Genomic DNA, 24,612 nt, shown 5'->3' with positions numbered 1-24,612 from the left:
TGGCGATTTAACCGGCCAGCGGGCGGGTGCAGGCAGCTCCTCCTTAACTGAAGGAGGAGGCCTGCACTTCCCGAGCCTGCCGCACCGCATCGGGCGCCGCAGCGCCGGAATAGCGCCGCAATGCGGCGCGTAGCGCCAGTTTTCAGGCACAAACAGCCTTCAGTAGCGCCGGCAGCCGTTTGGGCGCGGCGCTACTGAATTTTTGGCGCGCACAGCGCGACTTAGCACCGGCGCTAAATTTCCGGCGTTAAGCCCCGGCGCAGCGCAAACTCAATTTCTAGGCCAAGCTGTTAGAAAGACGACAGAGAGAGTGACAAGCCATCAAATCCTGCGGAAATGACAGTCACGTCAGCTTAGGCTGTGAAAACCAGTTCTCCTTTGGAATTTACAAAGTTATTTTCAAAATCATTTTTACGTGTGTGGATTAAAGCTTTGATGTGCATTGAACAGAACAGCTGGAGCTCCCCCAACAGCTTAAAGAAAGAAAGATTTGCATTTATATAGAGCCTTTCAGGTCCTCATGGCGTCCCAAAGAGCTTTACAGCCCATATCCCTTAATACCTTTGGTTAATAAAAAAGCTATCAATCTCCGATTTAAAATTAACAATTGAGTCAGTATCAATTGCTGTTTGTGGAGGAGAGTTCCAAATTTCTACCACCCTTTGTGTGTAGAAGTGTTCCCTAATTTCACTCCTGAAAGGTGTGGCTCTAATTTTTAGACTATGCCCCCTAGTCCTAGAATTCCCAACCAGCGGAAATAGTTTCTCTCTATCTACCCTATCTGTTCCCTTTAATATCTTGAAAACTTCAGTCAGATCACCCCTTAACCTCCTAAATTCTCGGGAATACAACCCTAATTTGTGTAATCTCTCCTCGTAACTTAACCCTTGAAGTCAGAGTATCATTCTGGTAAACCTACGCTGCACTCCCTCCAAGGCCAATATATCCTTCCTAAGGTGTGGTGCCCAGAACTGCTCACAGTGCTCCAGGTGTGGTCTAACCAGGGCTTTGTACAGCTGCAGCATAACTTCTACCCCCTTGTATTCTAGTCCTCTAGATATAAAGGCCAGCATTCCATTAGCCTTTTTGATTATTTTCTGTACCTGTTTTTGATTATTTTCTGTACCTGCTCAAAGGTAGTAATCTCCGGATTACTACCAGTGCCATGTGCTAGTGAGTTCAGAAATAGAAAGATAGAGCAGATGAATGTGTGGCTGGAGAGATGGTGTAGGAGGGAGGGCTTTAGATTCCTGAGGAAGTGGAACCGTTTCTGGGGGAGGTGGGACCTCTACAAGCCAGACGGGTTGCACCTCAACGGGAACGGGACCAATATCCTCATGGGAGGGTTCGCTAGTGCTGTTGGGGAGGGTTTAAACTAGCTTGGCAGGGGGATGGGAACCTAAATATAGAGTCAATAGGGAGGGAAGAAAAACTGGAATTGGAAAACAAAAACATAGAAAGTAAATTGGAAGGACAGAGGAATCAAGGGCTAGATAGTAGTCAACAAGGAGGTTTGCCTGTACTCAATGGTATATACTTCAATGCAAGGAGTATAGCGAACAAGGCAGATGAGCTGAGGGCACAGGTGTAGATACTTGGGACTATGATATTATAGCCATTACAGAGACGTGGCTGAAAGAGGGACAGGTATGGCAGATCAACATTCCTGGTTACAGGATTTTCAGACAGGATAGAGAGGGAGGTAAAAAGGGAGGGGGGTATTGATTAAAGAAACTATTACAGCTGTAAGGAGGGATGATATGTCGGAGGGATCATCAAACGAGGCCATATGGGTCGAATTGAAAAACAAAAAAGGGGCAATCACACTGCTGGGAGTGTACTACAGACCCCCAAACAGTGAGAGGGAGATAGAAGAACAAATATGTAGACAAATTTCTGAAAAGTGCAAAAACTATAGGGCAGTAATAGTAGGGGATTTCAACTACCCCAATATTAACTGGGATAAAATTAGTGTGAAGGGTATAGAAGGTGCGGAATTCCTAAAATGCATCCAGGAGAACTTTTTTAGCCAGTATGTAGCAAGCCCAACAAGGGAGGGGGCGGTTCTGGACTTAGTTTTAGGGAATGAAGCTGGACAGGTAGAAGACGTATCAGTGGGGGAGCATTTTGGAGCTAGTGACCATAATTCTGTTAGATTTAAGGTAGTTATGGAAAAGGACAAGGATAGACCAGGAATAAAAATTCTAAATTGGGGAAAAGCAAATTTTGCTAAGCTCAGAGGGGATTTAGCAATAGTGGACTGGAAACAGCTACTTGGAGGTAAATCATTGTCAGAGCAGTGGGAGGCATTCAAGGAGGAGATCCGGAGGGTTCAGACCAAACATGTGCCCTTAAAGAAAAAAGGTGGGACTAACAAATCTAGAGCCCCCTGGATGTCTAGAGACATACATAGAAACATAGAAACATAGAAGATAGGAGCAGGAGTAGGCCATTCGGCCCTTCGAGCCTGCTCCGCCATTCAATGAGATCATGGCTGATCATCCAAATTCAGTACCCTGTCCCTGCCTTCTCCCCATATCCCTTGATCCCTTTAGCCGTAAGAAATATATCCAACTCCTTTTTGAATATATTTAATGAACTGGCCTCCACCGCCCTCTGTGGCAGAGAATTCCACAGGTTCACCACTATCTGGGTGAAGAAATTCCTCCTCATTTCAGTCCTAAATGGCTTACCCCTTATCCTTAGACTATGACCCCTGGTTCTGGACTCCCCGGCCATCATAAACATCCTTCCTGCATCTAGTCTGTCCAGGCCTGACAGAATTTTATAGGTTTCGATGAGATCCCCTCTCAATCTTCTAAACTCCAGTGAGTATAAGCCCAATCGACACAATCTCTCCTCATACGTCATTCCTGCCATCTCAGGTATCAGCCTGGTGAATCTTCGCTGCACTCCTTCCATGGCAAGAACGTCCTTCCTCAGGTAAGGCGACCAAAACTGCACACAATACTCAAGGTGCGGTCTCACCAAGGCCCTGTACAACTGTAGCAAGACATCCTTGTTCCTGTACTCGAACCCTCTTGCTATGAAGGCCAACACACCATTTGCCTTCTTAACCGCCTGCTGCACCTGCATGCTTACCTTCAGCGACTGGTGCACAAGAACACCCAGGTCTCTTTGCACTTCCCCTTCTCCCAATCTATTGCCATTCAAATAATAATCTGCCTTCCTGTTTTTGCCACCAAAGTGGATAACCTCACATTTATCCACATTATAGTGCATTTGCCATGTTTCTGCCCAATCACCCAATCTGTCCAAATCGTACTGGAGTTTCTCGACATCCTCCTCACAGCTTACCCTCCCACCCAGCTTTGTGTCGTCTGCAAATTTGGAGATATTACATCCAATTCCCTCGTCCAGATCATTAATATATATTGTGAACAGCTGGGGTCCTAGGACCGATCCTTGCGGTACCCCACTAGTCACTGCCTGCCACTCGGAAAACGACCCGTTTATTCCAACTCTCTGCCTTCTGTCCGCCAACCAGTTCTCTATCCAAGTCAATACCTTGCCCCCAATCCCATGTGACTTAATTTTGCACGCTAATCTCACGCTAATACAGGGAAGGATAAAGAGAAAAAGGGAGGCGTATGACAGATACTGAGGGCAAAATACTGCAGAATCTTTAGAGGAGTACAGAAAGTGCAGGGGTGCAATTAAAAATGATAATAGGAAAGTAAAGAGAGAGCATGAAAAATTCTTGGCAAGTAAAATCAAGGAAAACCCAAAGATGTTTTATAAATATATTAAGAGTAAGAGGATAACTAAAGAAAGGGTAGAGCCTATTAGAGATCATGAGGGTAATCTGTGTGTGGAGACGGGAGATGTCGGTAGGGTTCTTAATGAATAATTTGCGTCTGTTTTCACAAAGAAGAGGGGCGAAGCAGACATTGCTATCGGGGGAGGAGGAGTGTGAAATGTTAGATGAAATAAACACCTTGAGTATTGTGTGCAGTTTTGGTTGCCTTATCTGAGGAAGGATGTTCTTGCCATGGAGGGAGTGCAGCGAAGATTCACCAGACTGATACCTGGGATGGCAGGAATGACATATGAAGAGAGATTGGGCCGATTAGGCTTATGTTCGCTAGAGTTTAGAAGAATGAGAGGGGATCTCATTGAAGCTTATAAAATTCTAACAGGACTAGACAGACTAGATGCAGGAAGGATGTTCCCGGTGGCAGGGGAGTCCAGAACCAGGGATCACAGTCTAAGGATAAGGGGTAAGCCATTTAGGACTGAGATGAGGAGGAATTTCTTCACCCAGAGAGTGGTGAACCTGTGGAATTCTCTACCACAGAAGGCAGTTGAGGCCAACTTATTAAATATATTCAAGAAGGAGTTAGATATATTTCTTAAGGCTAAAGGGATCAAGGGATATGGGGAGAAAGTAGGGACAGGGTACTGAATTTGGATGATCAGCCATGATCTCATTAAATGGTGGAACAAGCTCGAGGGGCCGAATGGCCTACTCCTGCTCCTATCTTCTATGTTTCTATGTTTCTATGTAAATAAACATAGTGAGAGAGGAAGTATTAAGGGGTTCAGCAGCTTTAAAAGTGGATAAATCCCCAGGCCTGGATGAAATGTATCTCAGGCTGTTAAGCGAAGCAAGAAGAGGAAGTAGCAGAGGCCCTGACCATCATTTTTCAATCCTCTCTGGTTTCAGGTGTGGTGCCAGAGGACTGGAGGACTGCTACTGTGGTGTCCTTGTTTAAAAAGGGAGATAAGGATAGACCGAGTAATTACAGGCCAGTCAGCCTAACTTCGGTGGTGGGAAAATTATTGGAAAGAATTCTGAAGGACTGGATAAATCTTCATTTAAAAGACATGGATTAATCAAGGATAGCCAGCACGGATTTGTTAAGGGAAGGTCGTGTCTGACAAACTTGATTGAAATTTTTGAGGAGGGAACCAGGAGGGTAGATGAGGGTAGTACATTTGATGTAGTGTATTTGGACTTTAGCAAGGCTTTTGATAAGGTCCCACATGGCCGACTGGTCACGTAGTTAAAAGCACATGGGATCCAGGGCAAAGTGTCAAGTTGGATTCAAAACTGGCTCAGAGACAGGAAGCAGAGGGTGATGGTTGATGGGTGTTTTTGTGACTGGAAGGCTGTTTCCAGCGGGGTTCCGCAGGGCTCAGTACTAGGTCCCTTGCTTTTTGTGGTATATATCAACGATCTTGACTTGAATATAGAGGGTGTGATTAAGAAGTTTGCAGATGATACTAAAATCGGCTGTGTGGTTGATACTGAAGAAGGAAGCTGTAGACTGCAGGAAGATATCAATAAATTAATCAGGTGGGCAGAACAGTGGATTCAATCCGGAGAAGTGTGAGGTAATGCATCTGGGGAGGGCTAACAAGGAAAGGGAATACACATTAAATGGTAGGACACTGAGTAATGTAGAGGAACAAAGGGACCTTGGAGTGCATGTCCACAGATCCCTGAAGGTAGCAGGCCAGGTAGATAAGGTGGTTAAGAAGGCATACGGAATGCTTGCCTTTATTAGCCGTGGGATCGAATGCAAGAGCAGGGGGGTTAAGCTTCAACTGTATAAAACACTAGTTAGGCCTCAGCTAGAGTACTGCGTGCAGTTCTGGTCACCACATTACAGGAAGGATGTGATTGCACTGGAGAGGGTACAGAGGAGATTTACAAGGATGTTGCCGGGAGTAGAGAATCTTAGCTATGAGGAAAGACTGGATAGGCTGGGTTTGTTTTCCTTGGAACAGAGGAGGCTGAGGGGAGACCTTATTGAGGTGTATAAAATTATGAGGGGCATAGATAAAGTGGATAGAAAGGACCTATTTCCCTTAGCAGAGGGGTCAAAAACCAGGGGGCACAGATTTAAAGTAACTGAAGGAAGGTTTAGAGGGGATGTGAGGGGAAAGTTCTTCACCCAGAGGGTTGTGGGGGTCTGGAACTCACTGCCTGAAAGGGTGGTAGAGGCAGGAACCCTAACCACATTTAAAAAGTACTTGGATGTGCACTTGGGATGCTGTAACCTGCAGGGCTACGGACCAAGAGCTGGGAAGTGGGATTAGGCTGGATAGCTCTTTGTTGGCCGGCGAGGCGATGATGGGCCGAAATGGCCTCCTTCCGTGCTGTAACTTTCTATGATTCTATGACATTTTAATGATCTATGTACCTGAACCCCCCCAAGTCTCTTTGGACATCCACTGTTTTTAGCTTTTCACCATTTAGAAAGTACCCGGTTCTATCCTTTTTAGGTCCAAAGTGGATGACCTCACATTTGCTTACATTGAAATCCATTTCCCACAGTTTTGCCCATTCACTTTATAATTTTATGCTTTCATCTACACTGCCTACAATTCCACCTATCTTTGTATCATCGGCAAATTTGGATATATGACTTTCTATGCCATCATCTAAGTCATTAATAAATATTATGAATAGTTGAGGCCCCAACACAAATCCCTATGGGACACCACTAGTCACATCCTGCCAATTAGAGTACCTGCCCAATATCCCTACTCTCTGTCGACTGCCACTCAGCCAATTTCCTAACCAGGTCAATAATTTGCCCTCAATTCCGTAGATAACAGTCTCTTATATGAGACTTTATCAAATGCCTTCTGGAAGTCCATATAAATAACATCCATAGACATTACCCTGTACGATAGCAAAATACTGCAGATGCTGGAAATCCGAAATAACAACAGAAAATGCTGGAAAAACTCAGCAGGCCAGGCAACATCCGTGGAGAGAAATTAGAGTCAACGTTTTGGGTCAAAACCCTTTATCAAGACTAAAGAGGCACAGGGAATGAAATAGATTAAGAGGCCGGGCTGGGAGAGAACAAAAGAAGTGAAGAGACATTAAGAGGTATTCAAAATGAGACGAGATGGTGATAGGACTAGTGGAGACAAAAGACAGCTCTAGATTAGGTGTGAAATGCGCTGGCAGAATGGGAGACAGCTGCCATGTGGGAGAGAGAAAAAAAAAGGAAAGGGGGGTGGGGGGAAACCAAAACAAAGGTGTGGATAAAAAATATAAGTAAAAATGTAATAGGGGCCGAGGTTATGATCTGAAATTGTTGAACTCGATATTGAGTCCGGAAGGTTGTAAAGTGCCTAATCGGAAGATGAGGTGCTGTTCCTCGAGTTTACGTTGAGCTTCCGTGGAACAATGCAAGAGGCCGAGGACGGTGAGGTCCGAGTGGGAATGGAGCGGTGAATTAAAATGACAGGCGACCGGAAGCTCGGGGTCACCCTTACAGACATTACCCTGTCCACTACTTTAGTCACCTATTCAAAAAATTCAATCAGGTTTGTCAGGTATGAACTATCTTTCACAAATCCATGCTGGCTCTCTCTGATCAACTGAAAATTTTCGAGGTGTTCAGTCCCCCTATCCATAATTATAGACTCTAGCAATTTCCTGACATCAGATGTTAGGCTAACTGGTCTATAATTCCCTGGTTTCCTTCTCTCACCATTCTTAAAAGGCAGAGTGACATGTGCAATTTTCTAATCTAAAGGGACGGTTCCTGAATCAAGCGAACTTTGGAAGATTATAGTTAGGGCATCTGCAATGTGCTCACCTACTTCCTTTAAAACCCTGGGATGGAAACCACCTGGCCCTGGGGATTTGTCATTCTTTAGTGCCATTATTTTCTTCATTGCTGTTAATTTACTTATGTTAATTTTATTGAGTCCCTGTCCCCGATTCAGTATTAGTTTCTTTGGGATTTCCGGCATGCTATCCTCTTCTTCTACTGTAAATACTGACACAAAGTAATTATTCAACATGTCCGCCATTTCCCCATTGTCATTGACAATATCACCACTTTCAGTTTTTAAGAGGCCAACATTGCTTCTGACCACCCTCTTTTTCCTAATGTAACTGTAAAAATTCTTTGTATTGATTTTGATATCCCTTGCAAGTTTCTTTTCATACTCCCTTTTTGTAGCTCTTACTATCTGTTTTGTGACCCTCTGCTGTTCTTTGTATCTTTCCCATTCGCCCGGATCTGTGCTAATTTTTGTATTTTTTATGCTTTTTCTTTTAGTTTTATGCTGTCCCTTACCTCTTTAGTTGTCCATGGCTGTTTTTTCTGGCAAATAGAGCTCTTGCCCCTCAGGGGTATAAACTGGTTCTGTATCACATTACCTGTAAATTCTTTTTTAAACATCTCCCACTGATCTTCTGTCATTTTACCCATTAACAGATTTGCCCAGTTTACTGTGGACAGTCTCTGCCTCATCCCATTGAAGTTGGCCTTACCCAAATCTGTTTCGCGTTTCTCCCTTTCAAACGTTATGCTGAACTCAATCATGTTATGATCGCTATTGGATAAATGTTCACGCACAGTTAGGCTGTTAACTAAATCTGGCTCATTACTCATTACTAAATCTAATATGACTTGCCCCCTTGTTGCCTCTAGGACATATTGTTGTAGAAAACTATCCCGGACACACTCAAGAAATTCACTACCTTTCTGACAGGTGCTAGTCTGCTTATCCCAATCTATATGAAAGTTAAAATCCCCCATTAAAACCACTCTGCCTTTGCTACACACTTGTCTAATCTCTGCATTTATACAATCTAGCACTTCACAGCTGCTACCAGGGGGCCTATACACAACTCCCACTACAGTCTTAGATCCCCTTCCTATTTCTTAATTCAACCCATAAGCTGTTTACCTCTCTTTAAATCCTCTCTTATCATTGAAGTGATTTCATCCTTGATCACTAAGGCTACTCCTCCCCCTCTGCCATTTTTCATATCTGTCCTGTAGACCTCATAACCTGGTATATTTAGTTCCCAGTCATAACTGTCTTGCAGCCATGTCTCAGTAATGGTTACCATGTCATACCCTCCAATTTGAATTTGTGCCTGTAGTTCATTCAATTTATTCCTTATACTCCGTGCGTTTGTATAAAGAACACTTATTTGGGCCACGCACCCTAGCCTGTCCTTCAGCTCTGATGTTTTACTCACATGTTTCTTATTTCTCTCTCCTGGTTTAATCGCTTTACATCTTTTAGTTTTCTCTTTACCTGAAGCACAATTTCTGACTGCTACTTTACTCTCTTCCCTTTCGTTTGTTTTTGAACTACTATTTGTACTGCAATTTCGCCCTGAGCCCTCCCCCCCCTCCCATTTACTAGTTTAAAATGAGAAGTGCAACAAATGGCTGGCGCTGTTCGTCCGGCCCAGTAAGTTTCCTTTTTACCTGGTATTTTAGGAAGTTTGTCTTTGATCCAGTGTAGATAATTACTCGAGTCTTATGGATTTATCTCAAAAGGTTTCAAGCAAGCCAACATTGTGATAGTGAACAAGCAGCTTGCCGATGACTTTGAGAAATTTTGCTTGGCGAACAATGGACCACTGCCATTGCTGTACAGGAGTAAACTTGGCGAGTGGAGCTCCCCACCACTCAGCACCACTTCTGATATAAGGTAGGTTCAAGCACTCCTTATATGTTGTTTCCTAGTGTAAGGTTCTTGAACTTAACACCAATTTGGTTGCAAATAATCTTTATTGAGTTTAAACGAGTCCTGACATACTCATTCAAAGGCATTACTATCACGCAGTCCCCCACCATCAACATCCTGGGGGTCACCATTGACCAGAAACTTAACTGGACCAGCCACATAAATACTGTGGCTACAAGAGCAGGTCAGAGACTGGGTATTCTGCGGTGAGTGTCTCACCTCCTGACTCCCCAGAGCCTTTCCACCATCTACAAAGCACAAGTCAGGAGTGTAATGGAATACTCTCCACTTGCCTGGATGAGTGCAGCTCCAACAACACTCATCCAGGACAAAGCAGCCTGCTTGATTGGCACCTTAAACATTCGTTCCCTCCACCACCGGCGCATCGTGGCTGCAATGTGTACCATCTACAAGATGCACTGCAGCAACTCGCCAAGGCTTCTTCGGCAGCACCTCCCAAACCCGCGACCTCTATCACCTAGAAGGACAAGGGCAGGCGGCACATGGGAACACCATCACCTGCAAATTCCCCTCCAAGTCACACAACATCCTGACTTGGAAATATATCGCTGTTCCTTCATCATCGCTGGGTCAAAGTCCTGGGAACACCCTTCCTAACAGCACTGTGGGAGTACCTTCACCATATGGACTGCAGCAGTTCAAGAAGGCAGCTCACCATCACCTTTTCAAGGGCAATTAGGGATGGGCAATAAATGCTGGCCATGCCAGCGATGCCCACATGCTATGAACGATTAGAAAAATGTCTTAAGCAATAGTCATACAAAGAAATAAACGATATTACCCGATTTCACTCTGGATAGATAATGTAACCTTTGTCGATTCTTTCGTTCTTGTCGCTCCCTACGAATTGTGAAGGAAAGCTTAAAATCTTTATAGGGCTCTAGTCACACACAACCATCCCCTAAAAGGAGTTATTTTTCAGTTTCCCAACTGGTCTGCTGCCCATTGTTTTGTTTGTTTGTGATATAGGCTACCCACTTGTCTGGGAGATCATTGACCCCTTATTTAGCACTCGTTACTAAAAGCTTTTTCTTGCTAAATGTCATCCATACCTAGAAGAATTGTGGGAATGAGCATCTTGACCATTTTATTATTATACAGTACAGGTCTACAAGCTATTAATAGGTGAAAACAAAATAAAAACCTTAAGCATACAAAATTAAACCAAATCCTAATCCTACATATATATGTTTATAAGAATAGGGTATCTGACACTAGTAACTCACAAGAAATACTGTGAGTGCAAAACAATTGGTGAGGATCCTGGCATGTGAGTGGTCGAGCTCTTGATTGCTTGTTAGCCATATGGTGGCCTCAACCAACGTTCCCGCTAAGGTGCGTACACGCGCAGGCCACTCACTGGCTTTTACGTTGTAAATGCAGGCAATGCGCAGAAATTTAAAGGGACCGCGCATTAAAAGAAACTGGCCAGGCAGAAAAAGCGCAGCTCACAGGGAACATTGGCCTCAACCCTTGACATTTTCAGCTCTTTCTTTAGAAACAAAATTCCCTGTCTCCTGACCGTCCTGACTGGCGCTGGGGTGAAACTCCAATGGTGCTGTCAGGTACCGTAGCCAAGTGACCATTCTTCGTGGCTGAGTGTAAAAACATGAGAAGACATCGAGCATTAAAAAGAAACCCATTGAAGCACTGACCTTTCATCCCTAGTTTAACGTTTAATCTTGTTTTTTTGGAATCTGTCACTTGCACTAACATGCAAAAGCCGCTTTCAGTTTACAAGTCACTATATATTACACACCTAAGTTAATATATATTGGATTGCAGGACAAAGTCTGAGAGCTTTATAGAAGAGGTTAATACATTAACTGACTCATTTGAGTTTAGCTTGTGAGTGTCAAACACTAGAAGATGATTTCAGTAGTTCTCTACCTCCCCCCTCCCCAAGTTTCCTCATTACCCTCCTGTAGGTGATTACCTGTGGTTGGGTTATGATTCCACAGGTGCTGGGCACACACCAGCACCTCACCCAAGTAGCCCTTTTGTGAGCCCAGTGAGTGTTGGTCAGCTATTGGACATTGGGAGGCATCGCAACCATCCGCACGCTACGCACCCATGCAGACTTTGTGGTAGGAATCACCAGAAGAGGATGAGGAGCAGGAATTCTGGCCGACTTTCTTGTCCCAACCTGGGACACACTGTCATTTGAAACACTCCAATTTCAGCCCCTGGCTGCAATCAGCTAACTCAGCCCCAGTCAAGGTCTGAGATCAGGCTCTTCTGGTCTGCACGGTTCAGTGCTGCACTGGGTGATGACCTTAGCTACTAAGCTAATGGGTAACCCCTTGGAGTGAAATTGCTGGTCCGTTGCTAACTTGTGTCACATTATGTGCATTTTTGTGTTGTGGACCCACAGTTACTAAACCTGTCATAACCTCGGGGCCCGTACTGACAGCAGGCTGTTGTCTGATAGGTGATCCTTCTCTAATCAGTAACTGCCAGCTTTTCTCTCTCTCTCTCTCTCTCTCGCTCTCTTTCTCTATTATCACTTTCTGTCTGTACCAAGGATCTATCCTTGGCCCCCCTCCTATTTCTCATTTACATTCTGCCCTTCGGCGATATTATCTGAAAACACAGTGGGCTAAAAATTCGTGACTGGCAACTCGGGTTAACGGCCGCTGAAAATGGTCGAAGCGCTACCAGAGAAAAATTCATGCTGGGGGCTAACGATTTGTAGCCCAGCGCTAACTTACCATGTAACGACCTCCTGCTGCTGTTAGTGCCGGCATGGGAGTCGAAGTCCTCGTTCCAGCTTCCAACAGCCTCTGGAAGCGAGGTCATGGAGTTTGCTAGGGACTAATAAAAATCAAAATGAAGTGAAAGAAATGCAGCTTTCAGCCTTTACTGCCTCTTAAAAAAAAGAAGCATTAAAAAGAAGTCCCAAATGGGAGTCTTCAGCTCTTAAAGCTGAATTCAATTCTGAACCTCAAAAAATGGGAAAAGTGACACAAATGACTCAGCAAGCCGGAGAAGCAGCTTCCACGGTCTCGCACGCAGCACTCCAGCTTTGTGCAGGCGATCATCACTTCAAGAGATGTCCTCTACCCACAGGGGCCAGGAGGCCCTCCAGAAAGAAGGATGTGGGACCACATCAAAGCAGTGTCGCCCCCACCACCTGGCTCCAGTGCCCAAAGAAGCTTCATGACCTCAGACCACTGGTCAAGGTCATCGAATGCATCTTCTAAAAGCCATCTCCTACTAACTGCACCACTAGCCTCACACACTGCTCAATGCACGACTTCCCCCCCAATCACTCACCTACCAACAATCTGTACCAATCACGAGGCACATCTCCCATTCCTAGCCTCACCTCACCCTCTTGGAGGAGACGGTGCTGGCCATTCTTGGCAGGGGCATGGCTGAGCCCTTGGCCAGCGGTGGGCATCCTCATATGTTATCCTCCTTCTGGGATGCACCTTTTGCTTTTCCACCCTCCTCTCACCACAACTCCACCCTTATGCCTTCCTCATTTCACACACCCAAGAAATGCAGCCTGCCCAGCCAGGAGGTGGCCAATAAGAGGGAAAGGAGAGTGAAGAAGAAGAAGAAACACTGTCACTCGATTTCGCACACCAACTCCTCAAAGTCGACCAGCAAAGCCATTTGCAGTGTCCCCCACTGAAAGTCAGCAGCCTTCCACCAGCCATGCTGCAGCCACTGGGGTGGCACTGCATGACATCAGTAGAATAGGCAAAGGCACACACAAGACAGTCACTAAGGGAATGTATAAGGGTAATGAGTTGATTTCTTGATGTCATATTGGATGGATAGACGTATATAGGTGGTTTGGAAAGTTTGCTTTGTGGTGGCTTTCATTTCAGCATCGTGGCCAAGAGGATGCTGTGATGGTCAGTAGCAGAGGGAAGGGAAGGTGTGGGACTAATGTTGAAAGGGGAATTGGGGTTGTGGTCTCTGGTACTGCAGGTGGATGATTCCATCCCGGACATCCAGGCCAAAAGGGGCTGTCTGGGATGCATCCTTCCGCCTGATTCCCTCTCTCCTGCTTCCTCCTCTTCAGCTTCTTCCTCTGCGAGTGGATGCTGTAAATCTGAAATGACAGCATAAAATGCTGGAAATACTCAGCAGGTCAGGCAGCATCTCGACCTGAGATGTGAACTCTGTTTCTCTCTCCACGGATGTTGCCTGACCTGCTGAGTATTTGCAGCATTTTCTGTCTTTTCAGAGGTCTTCCTTTACATTCCAAGGCCTTGCAAGCATCCAACAGCACTCCCTGCACACTTAAAAAACTTTTAACATCTATTGCAGCAAGCCGCTACTTCAATTAAAAAAAAACCCAGTCCAGAAGTTTAAATGCAAACTTACCTAAAAGATGTGTGTGTCTCTTTTAGATGCGCTGACAGTGCCTCTGTCAGTCTGTTGCACGCTAGGCTTACATAGCGAGCTTAGGACCCAGCGCTGAACTCAGTGCAAACGTCCAAGTTTGCTGTAGTGATGTTAAGTCGGCGTTGCACGGTGTCTGATATCACCTCACCCTCATTTTAATTTGCAGGGCAATGCGTCTTACCGACAGTGCTGCCAGGCCTGGGAAAATGGAGGACGCCACGGGACCCGCCACCAGCTGGCAAAACAGTGGAGGCCGCCCTCGTTTCGCTATTTTTTGCCGGTAGCGGGTGGCGTAAAACCCCAGAATTTTTAGCCCACCGTCACATATACGCTAACTACACCCAGCTCTACCTCACCACCACTTCTCGCGACCCTTCCGCTAGCTCTAAATTGTCAGACTGCTTATCCGACATCCAGTACTGGGTGAACAGAAATTTCCTCCGATTAAATATTGGGAAGACTGAAGCCATTGCCTTCGGTCGCCGCCACAAACTCCGTTCCTTAGTCACCAACTCCATCCCTCTCCCTAACATCTGTCTGAGGCTGAACCACACTGTTCGAAACCTTGGTGTTATATTTGACCCTGAAATGAGCTTCCGACCACATATCCGCAGCATAACAAAGACCGCCTATTTCCACCTCTGTAACATCGTCCGTCTCCGCCTCTGCCTCAGCTCATCTGCTGCTGAAACCCTCATCCATGCCTTAGTTACCTCTAGACTTGACTACTCCAATGCACTCCTGGCTGGCCTCCCACATTCTACCCTACGTAAACCTGAGGTCATCCAGAATTCGGCTGCCTGTGTCCCGCACCAAGTCCCGTTCACCCATCACCCCTGTTCTCGCTGACCTACATTGGCTCCAGATTAAGCAATGCCTCGATTTTAAAATTCTCATCCTTGTTTTCAAATCCCTCCATGGCCACGACCCCTCCCTATCTCTGTAATCTCCTCCAGCCCCACAACCCCCCCCCCAGAGATATCTGCGCTCCTCTAATTCTGCCCTCTTGAACATCCCTGATTTTAATCACTCAACCATTGGTGGCTGTGCTGATAGGGTTAGATAAAGTAGGGTGGGAGAAGGCCCGTGTGGAGCATAAACACTGGCATAGACCAGTTGGGCGGAATGGGCTGTTTCTGTGCTGTAGACTCAATGTAACTCGACGTAGCCATTGCTCTTGTGAACTTGTCTCTCTTCTTCCTGCTAAACTTCCAATTATGTTTTCCTATACGTGCTTGCTGTGGTTGATATCACTGGGTCCAGAGACGTTGGGTGATGTACCTCATGGTCACTGTAACCTCTTGGAACTCATTTTGATCGCCTTCGGGAGTTGGAGAGAAATTTTCCAGACCTTTTCATTTTCCCTGAATTACATAGAATATACAGCACAGAAACCGCCCATTCCGCCCAACAGGACTATGCCTGTGCTTATGCCCCACACGAGCCTTCTCCCACCCTACTTTATCTAACTCTATCAGCATAACTTTCTATTCCTTTCTCCCTCATATTCTTATCTAGCTTCCTGTTTAATGCAGCTATGCTATTCGTCTCAACCACTCCCTGAGGTAGCGAGTTCCACATTCTCACCACTCTCTGGGTAAAGAAGTTTCTCCGAAATTCTTTATTGTATTTATTAGTGAATATCTTTTATCCATGACCTAGGTTATAAATATATTAAAATATATTATAAAAGACAATAAATATTAAAAATAGGTTATTACTGAATTGGTCTAGGGTTCTCTTAAATCTGTCTTTTTGCTTCTTCATGGAGATTACGGGCTGGAATTTCATTGAGGAGGCGTGTAGAAGGCGGGACTACAACTTTCGGGGTTGTAGTCCCGCCTCCATCGAGTTCTGGCCAACCCACGCGATTTTCACTTGATTGACCTTGTTGAGCCCGCCCAGCGGGCTCAGCAAGCCAATTAAGGGCCACCCGGCAACAGGTGACATCACAGATTGACATTTCATCTGTCAAGAGCTTTTGACAGATGAAATATCAGCGTTTCACAGCTGTTTGAAGCTGTCAAACACTGACAATCTGTACTCCAAGTTAATTCCTTCCTCTCAGGCTGATTTAGAGATCTCTCCGGAACAGAAAGCTGAATGCTGCAATTTTTGACAGATCGCGGCCATTCTGCTTTCTGTGCCGGTGAGATGAGGGACTCCAGAGACCTGAAGGAAGGAAGGCTGTAAATGTAAGTAAATGTAAGTAAAACTTCTTTAAACACTTTACACACACCAAACACACTTACCTCTGCACTCATGCACCCATCACGCACCTGAACACCGGACATCTCGAACCCACCAAGTCCTTCAGCCCGACGGCCCACTTCGCTAACTTGGCGTGGTTTGGAGCTGTCGGGAGTCCCACACTTCAGCAATAAAAATAGGGATTAGGCTAAAAACTGCCTGTTAACTACCTGTTAACAGGCAGTTAATTGGCACTAATCCCCTTCCCGCCTCGGGGAGGCGGCTCCCAGCACAGGTCGGGTACCCGCCTTCTTTGAAACTGGCATGGAGGCGGGTTGGGGGCGGGATGGGTTCGTGCCCCCCGATTTCGAGATTTTAACCCCCCACACGCCTCCAATCCTGCCTCCACGGCCCAATGAAAATCCTGCCCTACGTGACTATAAGTGGGAGGGTACACTTGGAGTCATGATGCTTAGTTGCATCATGACTGTTTGGGACAGGCTTGTTGGACAAGCCAGTCTTTGTGTATGTTGGTACGTTCTATCTACTTACTGTGTTCCCATTGTGTTGTAATCAAGCCTCGTTGTGCCATCTATGCCCTGAACTTACAGCCAGAGGCTTCCTGCAGGGAAATGCCTCCAATCCGCAAATAAAATGCCTGTGTACCTGGTGGTCTGGGAGGTACGGAGACTCACGGTCCTGGGCCTCTCCGGGTACGCGCGGGTAGAGGCCCACGTATCTCAGGGGCACAGGCGGTTCACAAGTGCCCCTGGGATAACGTGGGCCGGCCCTACGAATGAAAGAAGAGGTTCCCCATTCATGCTTAAGATGATTCTGTATGTATAGAAACCCCATAAGCATGAATGGGAATACCCCAAAAAATACATTACACTTCAAATAAATTTTTTAAAATTGCATATTTAAGATGAATTAAAATGCCATTTATTATGTCCATGTGTAATTGAGACACGGACTGCAGGAGTTGGTTACAACAGGTCTTTACTGAGTGGAGACAACCTGGAACTACTGTGCAAAAGTTACTACACAGCCTTATATACAGGGGTGGTCACTACTGGTACTGCAGTATACAGGGGCTGCAGAATATAGTTCCTTCTGCAAAGTACATACACTACAATTCCTCCCCTTTTAGCTAAACAGTACATAACATTCGATTAATAATTAAATAACATATTTACAATTACAGTTGCTAGATACATTAGTTGAAGTTAAGCAATTATAAGTTCAGTCTTTGAGGAGGCTTCCTGATTCTGTCTGGATAACGCCTCTTTGGGGTATCAGGTTCTTCTGGCAAAGTTGATTCGGGATCAACGTCGTTGTTTGGTTCGTCTGCTTCCAATGTCACCGATTCTGAGGTAGATGCAATTGGTACTTCGGTTTCATCACCAGGTGTATCGGATCATGGTGTGGAATTGACGTTTTCCAGTGACTCTAGAATCTGGTCAGCATGGTGTCTTACAATGCTCTCTCCAACGTCCACGGTATACATTAGAGGTCCTTGCCGTGTACAGATCGTTCCTGGCTGCCATTTCTCTGTGTGGTAGTCCCGGGCCAAAACTGGTTGACCTATCTTAAAACTCCTGGTCGGCCTTTCATTCATATTCTGAAACTGCCTGTTCTCCACATCTCTTCTGATGTTTGGCTTAACCAAATCCAAGCGGCATCGTAGTCTTCGATTGAAGAACATCATGGCTGGAGTTTGGTTGGTAACCGCATGTGTCGCATTCCGGTAGGCAAACAAGAAGTTATCCACCTTGTGTTGTAGGGGTATGTCTTCATTACACATTGCCTTGATAGCCTTCTTGAATGTTTATTATTCGCCTTATCTAGCGTCAGCTCTTTCTCTGAGAGTAACTTCTTCTGTGTTCCTTCACTCAGGAGTCCACAGACAAATTTGTCCCGTAGGGTATCTGCCAGTCCTGCTCCGAACTGGAAGTACTTTGATAGCTTGCGTAGTTCCGTAAGGTACTCAGCATTGCTCTCATCTTTATGCTGAGTTCTCCTGTGGAATTTAAATCTTGCTGCTATCAACAGCGGTGCAGGGTTTAGATGTTCCTGTAGGACAGCAACAATTTCGTTAAAACTCTTCGCCTTCGGTTTGGCTGGAGTAATCAGGTCCCGCAATAGGCTGTACGTTCTAGCGCCCATTAAGTTTAGCAATACCGATGCCTTTTTCTCATTGGCTATTTCGTTTGCCTTGCAATATACCGCGACTCTTTCCAGATACGTGGTCCAGTCCTCTATTGTATTATCAAAGGCAGTGATACAGCCAGTCTTCGGCATCTTGAAAATCTAAAATGGCGCCTCCCGCGCTTTGCCTTCTTCCCCGATTTAACAAAATGGCGCCTCCCGCGCTTTGCCTTCTTCCCCGCTGATTAAGATGGCGCCTCCTGCGCTTTGCCTTCTTCCCCGCTGTTGCTAGCGCTGCTTTCCGCGGTTCCCGTTGCAACCTGCAGCTCCTCGCGGTTTCTTGCGCGTTTAATATTTCTTTTCTTTATTATTTTCCCGTCGTGGAACAACCCTGTGGGACTCTTGCCTCCCTCTTCTCGGGTCTATACGCAGCCCGGCTTCGTAGCACCGGCCGCGCCCTGTGTGCTCCACCCTCTCTCTTGCCTCTTCCCGACAACGCTGCTCGGCCCCATTGCAAGCCACCCGCTCGAGTTCGCGAACGCCGCAGCCCAGGAAGGATCAGTGTACTACCTGCCACCAGCCCGATTAGCTGAAGCACCGTCGACAGGAATCAGGCCCCGCTTTCGACAGCTTCTCCAGCAATCTTCAACTCCGCTAACACAGGGGCGGATGCCCACGGTCGACGCCCGTTTCTACTGCTTCTTTCTTCCTTCTGGCCTCGACCTCTGCTCACTTCGCTGCAGGAATGGATCCCAGGAGGTGGTGCAGACTGCAGGTAAGTTCGTATCTGCTCGTCGCCAGTATTATGTCCGTGAATGATTGAGACACGGACAGCAGGAGTTGAACAAAACAAGTCTTTACTGATTGAAGTCAATAGGGAAACTGAAAACACAGAGACTCACTAGTGCCTTTTATACAGGGGTGGTCACTGCCGGTACTGCAGTCTGAGACCAGTTATTCTCTTAAAGGTACATACACAACAACTCCCACAGTGCTTTCCCAGGAACTTAGAAGGATAGTGTTAAGAATCTGATGAAAGGTCATCGACTTGAAACGTTGACTCTGTTTCTCTTTCCACAGATGCTGCCTGACATGTTGAGTATTTCCAATTAGAAACATAGAAACATAGAAGATAGGTGCAGGAGTAGGCCATTCGGCCCCTCGAGCCTGCTCCGCCATTCAATGAGATCATGGCTGATCACCCAAACTCAGTACCCGGTCCCTGCTTTCTCCCCACACCCCTTGATCCCTTTAGCCTTGAGAAATATATCCAACTCCTTCTTGAATATATTTAATGAATTGGCCTCTACTGCCTTCTGTGGTAGAGAATTCCACAGGTTCACCACTCTCTGGGTGAAGAAATTCCTCCTCATTTCTGTCCTAAATGGCCTATCCCTTATCCTTAGACTGTGACCCCTGATACTGGACTCCCCGGCGATCGGGAACATTCTTCCTGCATCTAGTCTGTCCAGGCCTGTCAGAATTTTATAAGTTTCCCTCTCATTCTTCTAAACTCCAGCGAGTACAAGCCCAATCGACCCAATCTCTCCTCATACGTCATTCCTGCCATCCCAGGTATCAGCCTGGTGAATCTTCGCTGAACTCCTTCCATGGCAAGAACATCCTTCCTCAGATAAGGTGACCAAAACTGCACACAGTACTCAAGGTGTGGCCTCACCAAGGCCCTGTACAACTGCAGCAAGACATCCTTGTTCCTGTACTCAAACCCTCTCGCTACGAAGGCCAACATACCATTTGCCTTCTTAACCGCTTGCTGCACCTGCATGCTTACCTTCAGCGACTGGTGCACAAGGACACCCAGGTCTCGTTGCACTTCCCCTTCTCCCAATCTATTGCCATTCAGATAATAATCTGCCTTCCTGTTTTTGCTACCAAAGTGGATAACCTCACATTTATCCACATTATATTGCATCTGCCATGCTTCTGCCCAATCACCCAACCTATCCAAATCATCCTGGAGTTTCTCGGCATCCTCCTCACAGCACACACGCCCACCCAGCTTTGTATCATCTGCAAATTTGGAGATATTACATCTAGTTCCCTTGTCTAGATCATTAATATATATTGTGAATAGCTGGGGTCCAAGGACCGATCCCTGCGGTACCCCACTAGTCACTGCCTGCCACTCGGAAAAAGACCCGTTTATTCCAACTCTTTGCTTTCTGTCTGCCAACCAGTTCTCTATCCAAGTCAATACCTTGCCCCCAATCCCATGTGCCTTAACTTTACACGCTAATCTCTTATGCGGGACCTGATCGAAAGCCTTCTGAAAGTCCAAATACACCACATCCACTGGTTCTCCCTTATCTATTTTACCAGTTACATCCTCAAAAAATTCCAGTAGATTAGTCAACCACGATTTATCCTTTGTAAATCCATGTTGACTTTGTCCGATCCTGTCACTGTTTTCCAAGTGCTCTGCTATTACATCTTTTATGATGGACGCTAGCATTTTCCCCACTACCGATGTCAGGCTTACCGGTCTGTAATTCCCCGTTTTCTCTCTACCACCTTTTTTGAAGCCATGGTGTGGAGATGCCGGAGTTGGACTGGGGTGGACAAATGTAAGAAATCACACAACACCAGGTTATAGTCCAACAGCTTTATTTGAAATCACAAGCTTTCGGAGCGCTGCTCCTTCTTCAGGTGAAGTGGAGAAATGCATAAAGACACAGCTTATATAGTCAGAGAATCATGTCAGATGTTTACAGGTAACCTTTCCAACTGCCATTTACCACGGTTGATTAACCTTTTTTGAATAGTGGGGTAACATTAGCTACCCTCCAATCCATGGGTACTGTTCCAGATTCCATCGAATGTTGGAAGATGATCAGCAATGCATCTACTATTTCTAGGGCCACTTCCTTAAGTACCCTAGGATGTAGATTATCAGGCCCTGGGGATTTATCGGCCTTCAATCCCATCAATTTCCTTAACACCATTTCCCTACAAATACTGATTTCTTTCAGTTCCTCCCTTTCATCAGACCCTATGTTCCCCGACATCTCTGGGAGGTTATTTGTCTCCTCCTTTGTGAAGACAGAACCAAAATATGTATTTATTTGGTCAGCCATTTCTTTGTTTCCCATTATAAATTCCCCTGATTCTGACTGCAAGGGACCTACGTTTGACTTCACCAATCTTTTTCTCTTCACATATCTATAAAAGCTTTTCCAGTCAGTTTTTATCTTCCCAGCAAGCTTACTCTCATATTCTATTTTCCCCTTCTTAAATAATCCCTTTGTCCTCCTTTGTTGAATCCTAAACTGCTCCCAATCCTCAGGTTTACTGCTTTTTCTGGCCAATTTATATGTCCTCTCCTTGGATCTTATGCTATCCCTAATTTCCCTTGTTAGCCACGGTTGATTAACCTTTTTTGTTTTATTTTTATGCCAAACTGGGATGAACAAATTCTGTCATTCATCCATGCGGTCTTTGAATGTTTGCCATTGCCTATCCACCGTCAACCCTTTGAGTGACATTCCCCAATCAATCCTACCCAACTCTCGTCTCAGGTAGGGAGTTCCAGGATTTTGACCCAGTGATGATGACGGATCGGCGATATACTTCCAAATCAGGATGGTGTGTGACTTGGAGGGGAACTTGGAGGTGGTTGTGTTCCCATGCGCCTGCTGCCCTTGTCCTTCTGGGTGGTAGAGGTTGTGGGTTTGGGAGGTGCTGCCGAAGAAGCCTTGGCGAGTTGCTGCAGTGCATCTTGTAGATGGTACACACTGAAGCCATGGTACGCCGGTGGTGCAGGGAGTGAATGTTTAAGGTGGTGGATTGGGTGCCAATCAAGCAGGCTGCTTTGTCCTGGATGATGTCGAGCTGTGAGTGTTGTTGGAGCTGCACTCATCCAGACAATGTGTGAAGTGCATTTTTTGAAGTGTAGTCACAGTTGTAATGTAGGAAACGCAGCAGCCAATTTTTAAAAAATTCTTTCATGGGATGTGGGCGTCGCTGGCAAGGCCAGTATTTATTGCCCAGCCCTAATTGCCCTTGAGAAGGTGGTGGTGAGCCGCCTTCTTGAACCACTGCAGTCTGTGTGGTGATGGTACTCTCACAGTGTTAGTAGGGAGGGAGTTCTAGGATTTTGACCCAGCGACGATGAATTTTCACACAGCAAGCTCCCACAAACAGCAATGTGATAATCTGTTTTAGTGATGTTGGTTGAGACATTAATATTGGCCAGGACACTGGGGATAACTCCCCTGCTCTTCTTTGACTAACGCACGTAAAAGATCCCTTAACTTAGGGATGCCTTTTACAATCTTACCTTTTGCTTTGTACAATCATACCTTTTGTAATTTAATCTCTCCTACCTTCCACCCTATCACAGACCTTCTCCTTTGTTCTTTCCTCCCCTCCCCCCTGTCCCTTCCTCTGTACTTCCTTAAAATCTGTTACATCTCTAACTTTTTCCAGTTCTGACGAAAGGTCCTCGACCTGAAACGTTAACTCTGTTTCTCTCTCCACAGATGCTGCCTGGCCTGCTGAGTATTTCCAGCATTTTCTGTTTTTATTTATGACTAATTTAACTAGTTTAACGGGACTAATTGTTCTGGATTTTTTTAACAATAACTCCTTAACACAAAATCTAACACTGCAATTTGGCTTTAGGACCGATTGCCCACAGTACAGGAAGTATGAGGGAGGAAACTTCACCAGCAATTTGAGCAACCTCAAGGAATACACCGAGCAGTTAAAGGAGATGGTTACGTTTTACCTGGGATGCAGCTTTTCCTTTGAGAGTGCAGTCCTCGAGGCTGGTGTTCCGATAAGAAATGTTGAACAAGGGTGTAATGTCAGCATGTACAAGGTAGGTTAAAGGTTGCACGTACACTTTCATGCATTTAGACATAAAATTAGCTGGTCCTTGTGCCATTGCTCATGATGCCAGGTAACAGGGGTATGTAGTGGTTTATGTTACTGGTCTAATATTCCAGTCGATCGTGAGTTGAGATCCCACCATGACAGTTTGAGACTTTGAATTCACTTTCAAATCAAAACCTGGTATTGTAGGAACGTGGGTTCCTAACTAAAAGACTGAGTTCTACTCAGGCGATCAAACAAACCGAACTTTAATGAAACAAACAGGCTTTAACAAGAAACTGCAGGATAACATCGAATGTAGGTCTACTCTCTCTCTCTCTCTCTCTCTCTCTCTCTCTCGGCTCCACGAGGACTGCCCTTGCAGTCCCGTGGCTGACGTCATCACGTCATCACGTTCTCCCGCCAGTGGGGAATCACGTGATGAACGGCGTGACGTCATCACGTTTTAGCCGCGCTGTTAAAGTAACCACACTCTGTACAGTTAAACAGCATAAATAAAGATACAGACTCAGGCTGTAGCTAACATGTTGTTAAAGGAATTATATACAAACGATCTGAGTCCTTTGGTGGCTCCGCCACAGTATCAGTAAATGTGACCTTGAATCTGTTGGATTGTCGTTAAAAACCCAGCTGGTTCACTAATGTCCTTTAGGGAAGGAAACCTGCCGTCCTTACCCGGTCTGGCCTATATGTGACTCCAGTTCCCACATCAACATTGTTGATTCTTAACTCCCCACTGAAGTGACCTAGCAATACACTCAATTGTATAAAACCACCACACACTGCAGTGGGTGAAGAAGCAGGCCCACCACCACCTTCTCGGCAAGTAGGTAGTTAGAGGGCAATAAAAGCCGGCCTTGCCAGCGACGCCCATAAGAACATAAGAAATAGGAGCAGGAGTCGGCCATTTGGCCCTTCGAGCCTGCTCCGCCATTCAATAAGATCATGGCTGATCTTCTACCTCAACTCCACTTTCTTGCACTATCCCCATTTCCCTTGATTCCCTTAATATTAAAAAAAATCTATCAATCTCTGTCTTGAATATACTCAACGACTGAGCCTCCACAGCCCTCTGGGGTAGAGAATTCCAAAGATTCACCGCCCTCTGAGTGAAGAAATTTCTCCTCATCTCAGTCCCAAATGGCCAACCCCTTATTCTGAGACTGTGACCCCTGGTTCTAGACTCTCCAGCCAGGGGAAACATCCTCCCTGCATCTACCCTGTTAAGCCCTGTAAGAATTTTGTATGTTTCAATGAGATCACCTCTCATTCTTCTAAACTCTGGAGAATATAGGCCTAGACTACTCAATCTCTCCTCATAGGACAATCCCCCCATCCCAGGAATCAGTCTGGTGAACCTTCGTTGCACTCCCTCTATGGCAAGTATATGCTTCCTTAGGTAAGGAGACCAAAACTATACACAATACTCCAGGTGTGGTCTCATAATATATAATATCCCTATATAATTGCAGTAAGACGTCTTTACTCTTATACTCAAATCCTCTTGTAATAAAGGCCAACATACCATTTGCTTTCCTAATTGCTTGCTGTACC

At 45.6% G+C, this 24,612-nt stretch overlaps 1 protein-coding gene across 1 annotated transcript in view; it reads left to right on the top strand.

Moving 5' to 3' along the window:
* The first annotated feature begins 9,262 nt into the window (after positions 1-9,262).
* LOC147081630 (D-glutamate cyclase, mitochondrial-like) overlaps positions 9,263-24,612 on the top strand; it is a 61,031-nt gene continuing 45,681 nt past the window's right edge. The window contains exons 1-3 of the mRNA XM_085980767.1: positions 9,263-9,447; positions 14,033-14,146; positions 22,846-23,044. Coding sequence (XP_085836893.1) covers positions 14,037-14,146; positions 22,846-23,044 — 309 coding nt within the window. The 5' untranslated portion in view covers positions 9,263-9,447; positions 14,033-14,036. The remainder of the gene's footprint in view (positions 9,448-14,032; positions 14,147-22,845; positions 23,045-24,612) is intronic.

Source organism: Somniosus microcephalus, unplaced genomic scaffold (assembly GCF_052327205.1).
Source record: "Somniosus microcephalus isolate GS21.2 unplaced genomic scaffold, FLI_Smic_1.0 scaffold509, whole genome shotgun sequence".
In the NCBI taxonomy this organism is placed as follows: Eukaryota; Metazoa; Chordata; class Chondrichthyes; order Squaliformes; family Somniosidae; genus Somniosus; species Somniosus microcephalus.
The sequence above is the reverse complement of the archived record's forward strand: the minus strand, read 5'-3'. Positions and strand labels throughout refer to the sequence as shown.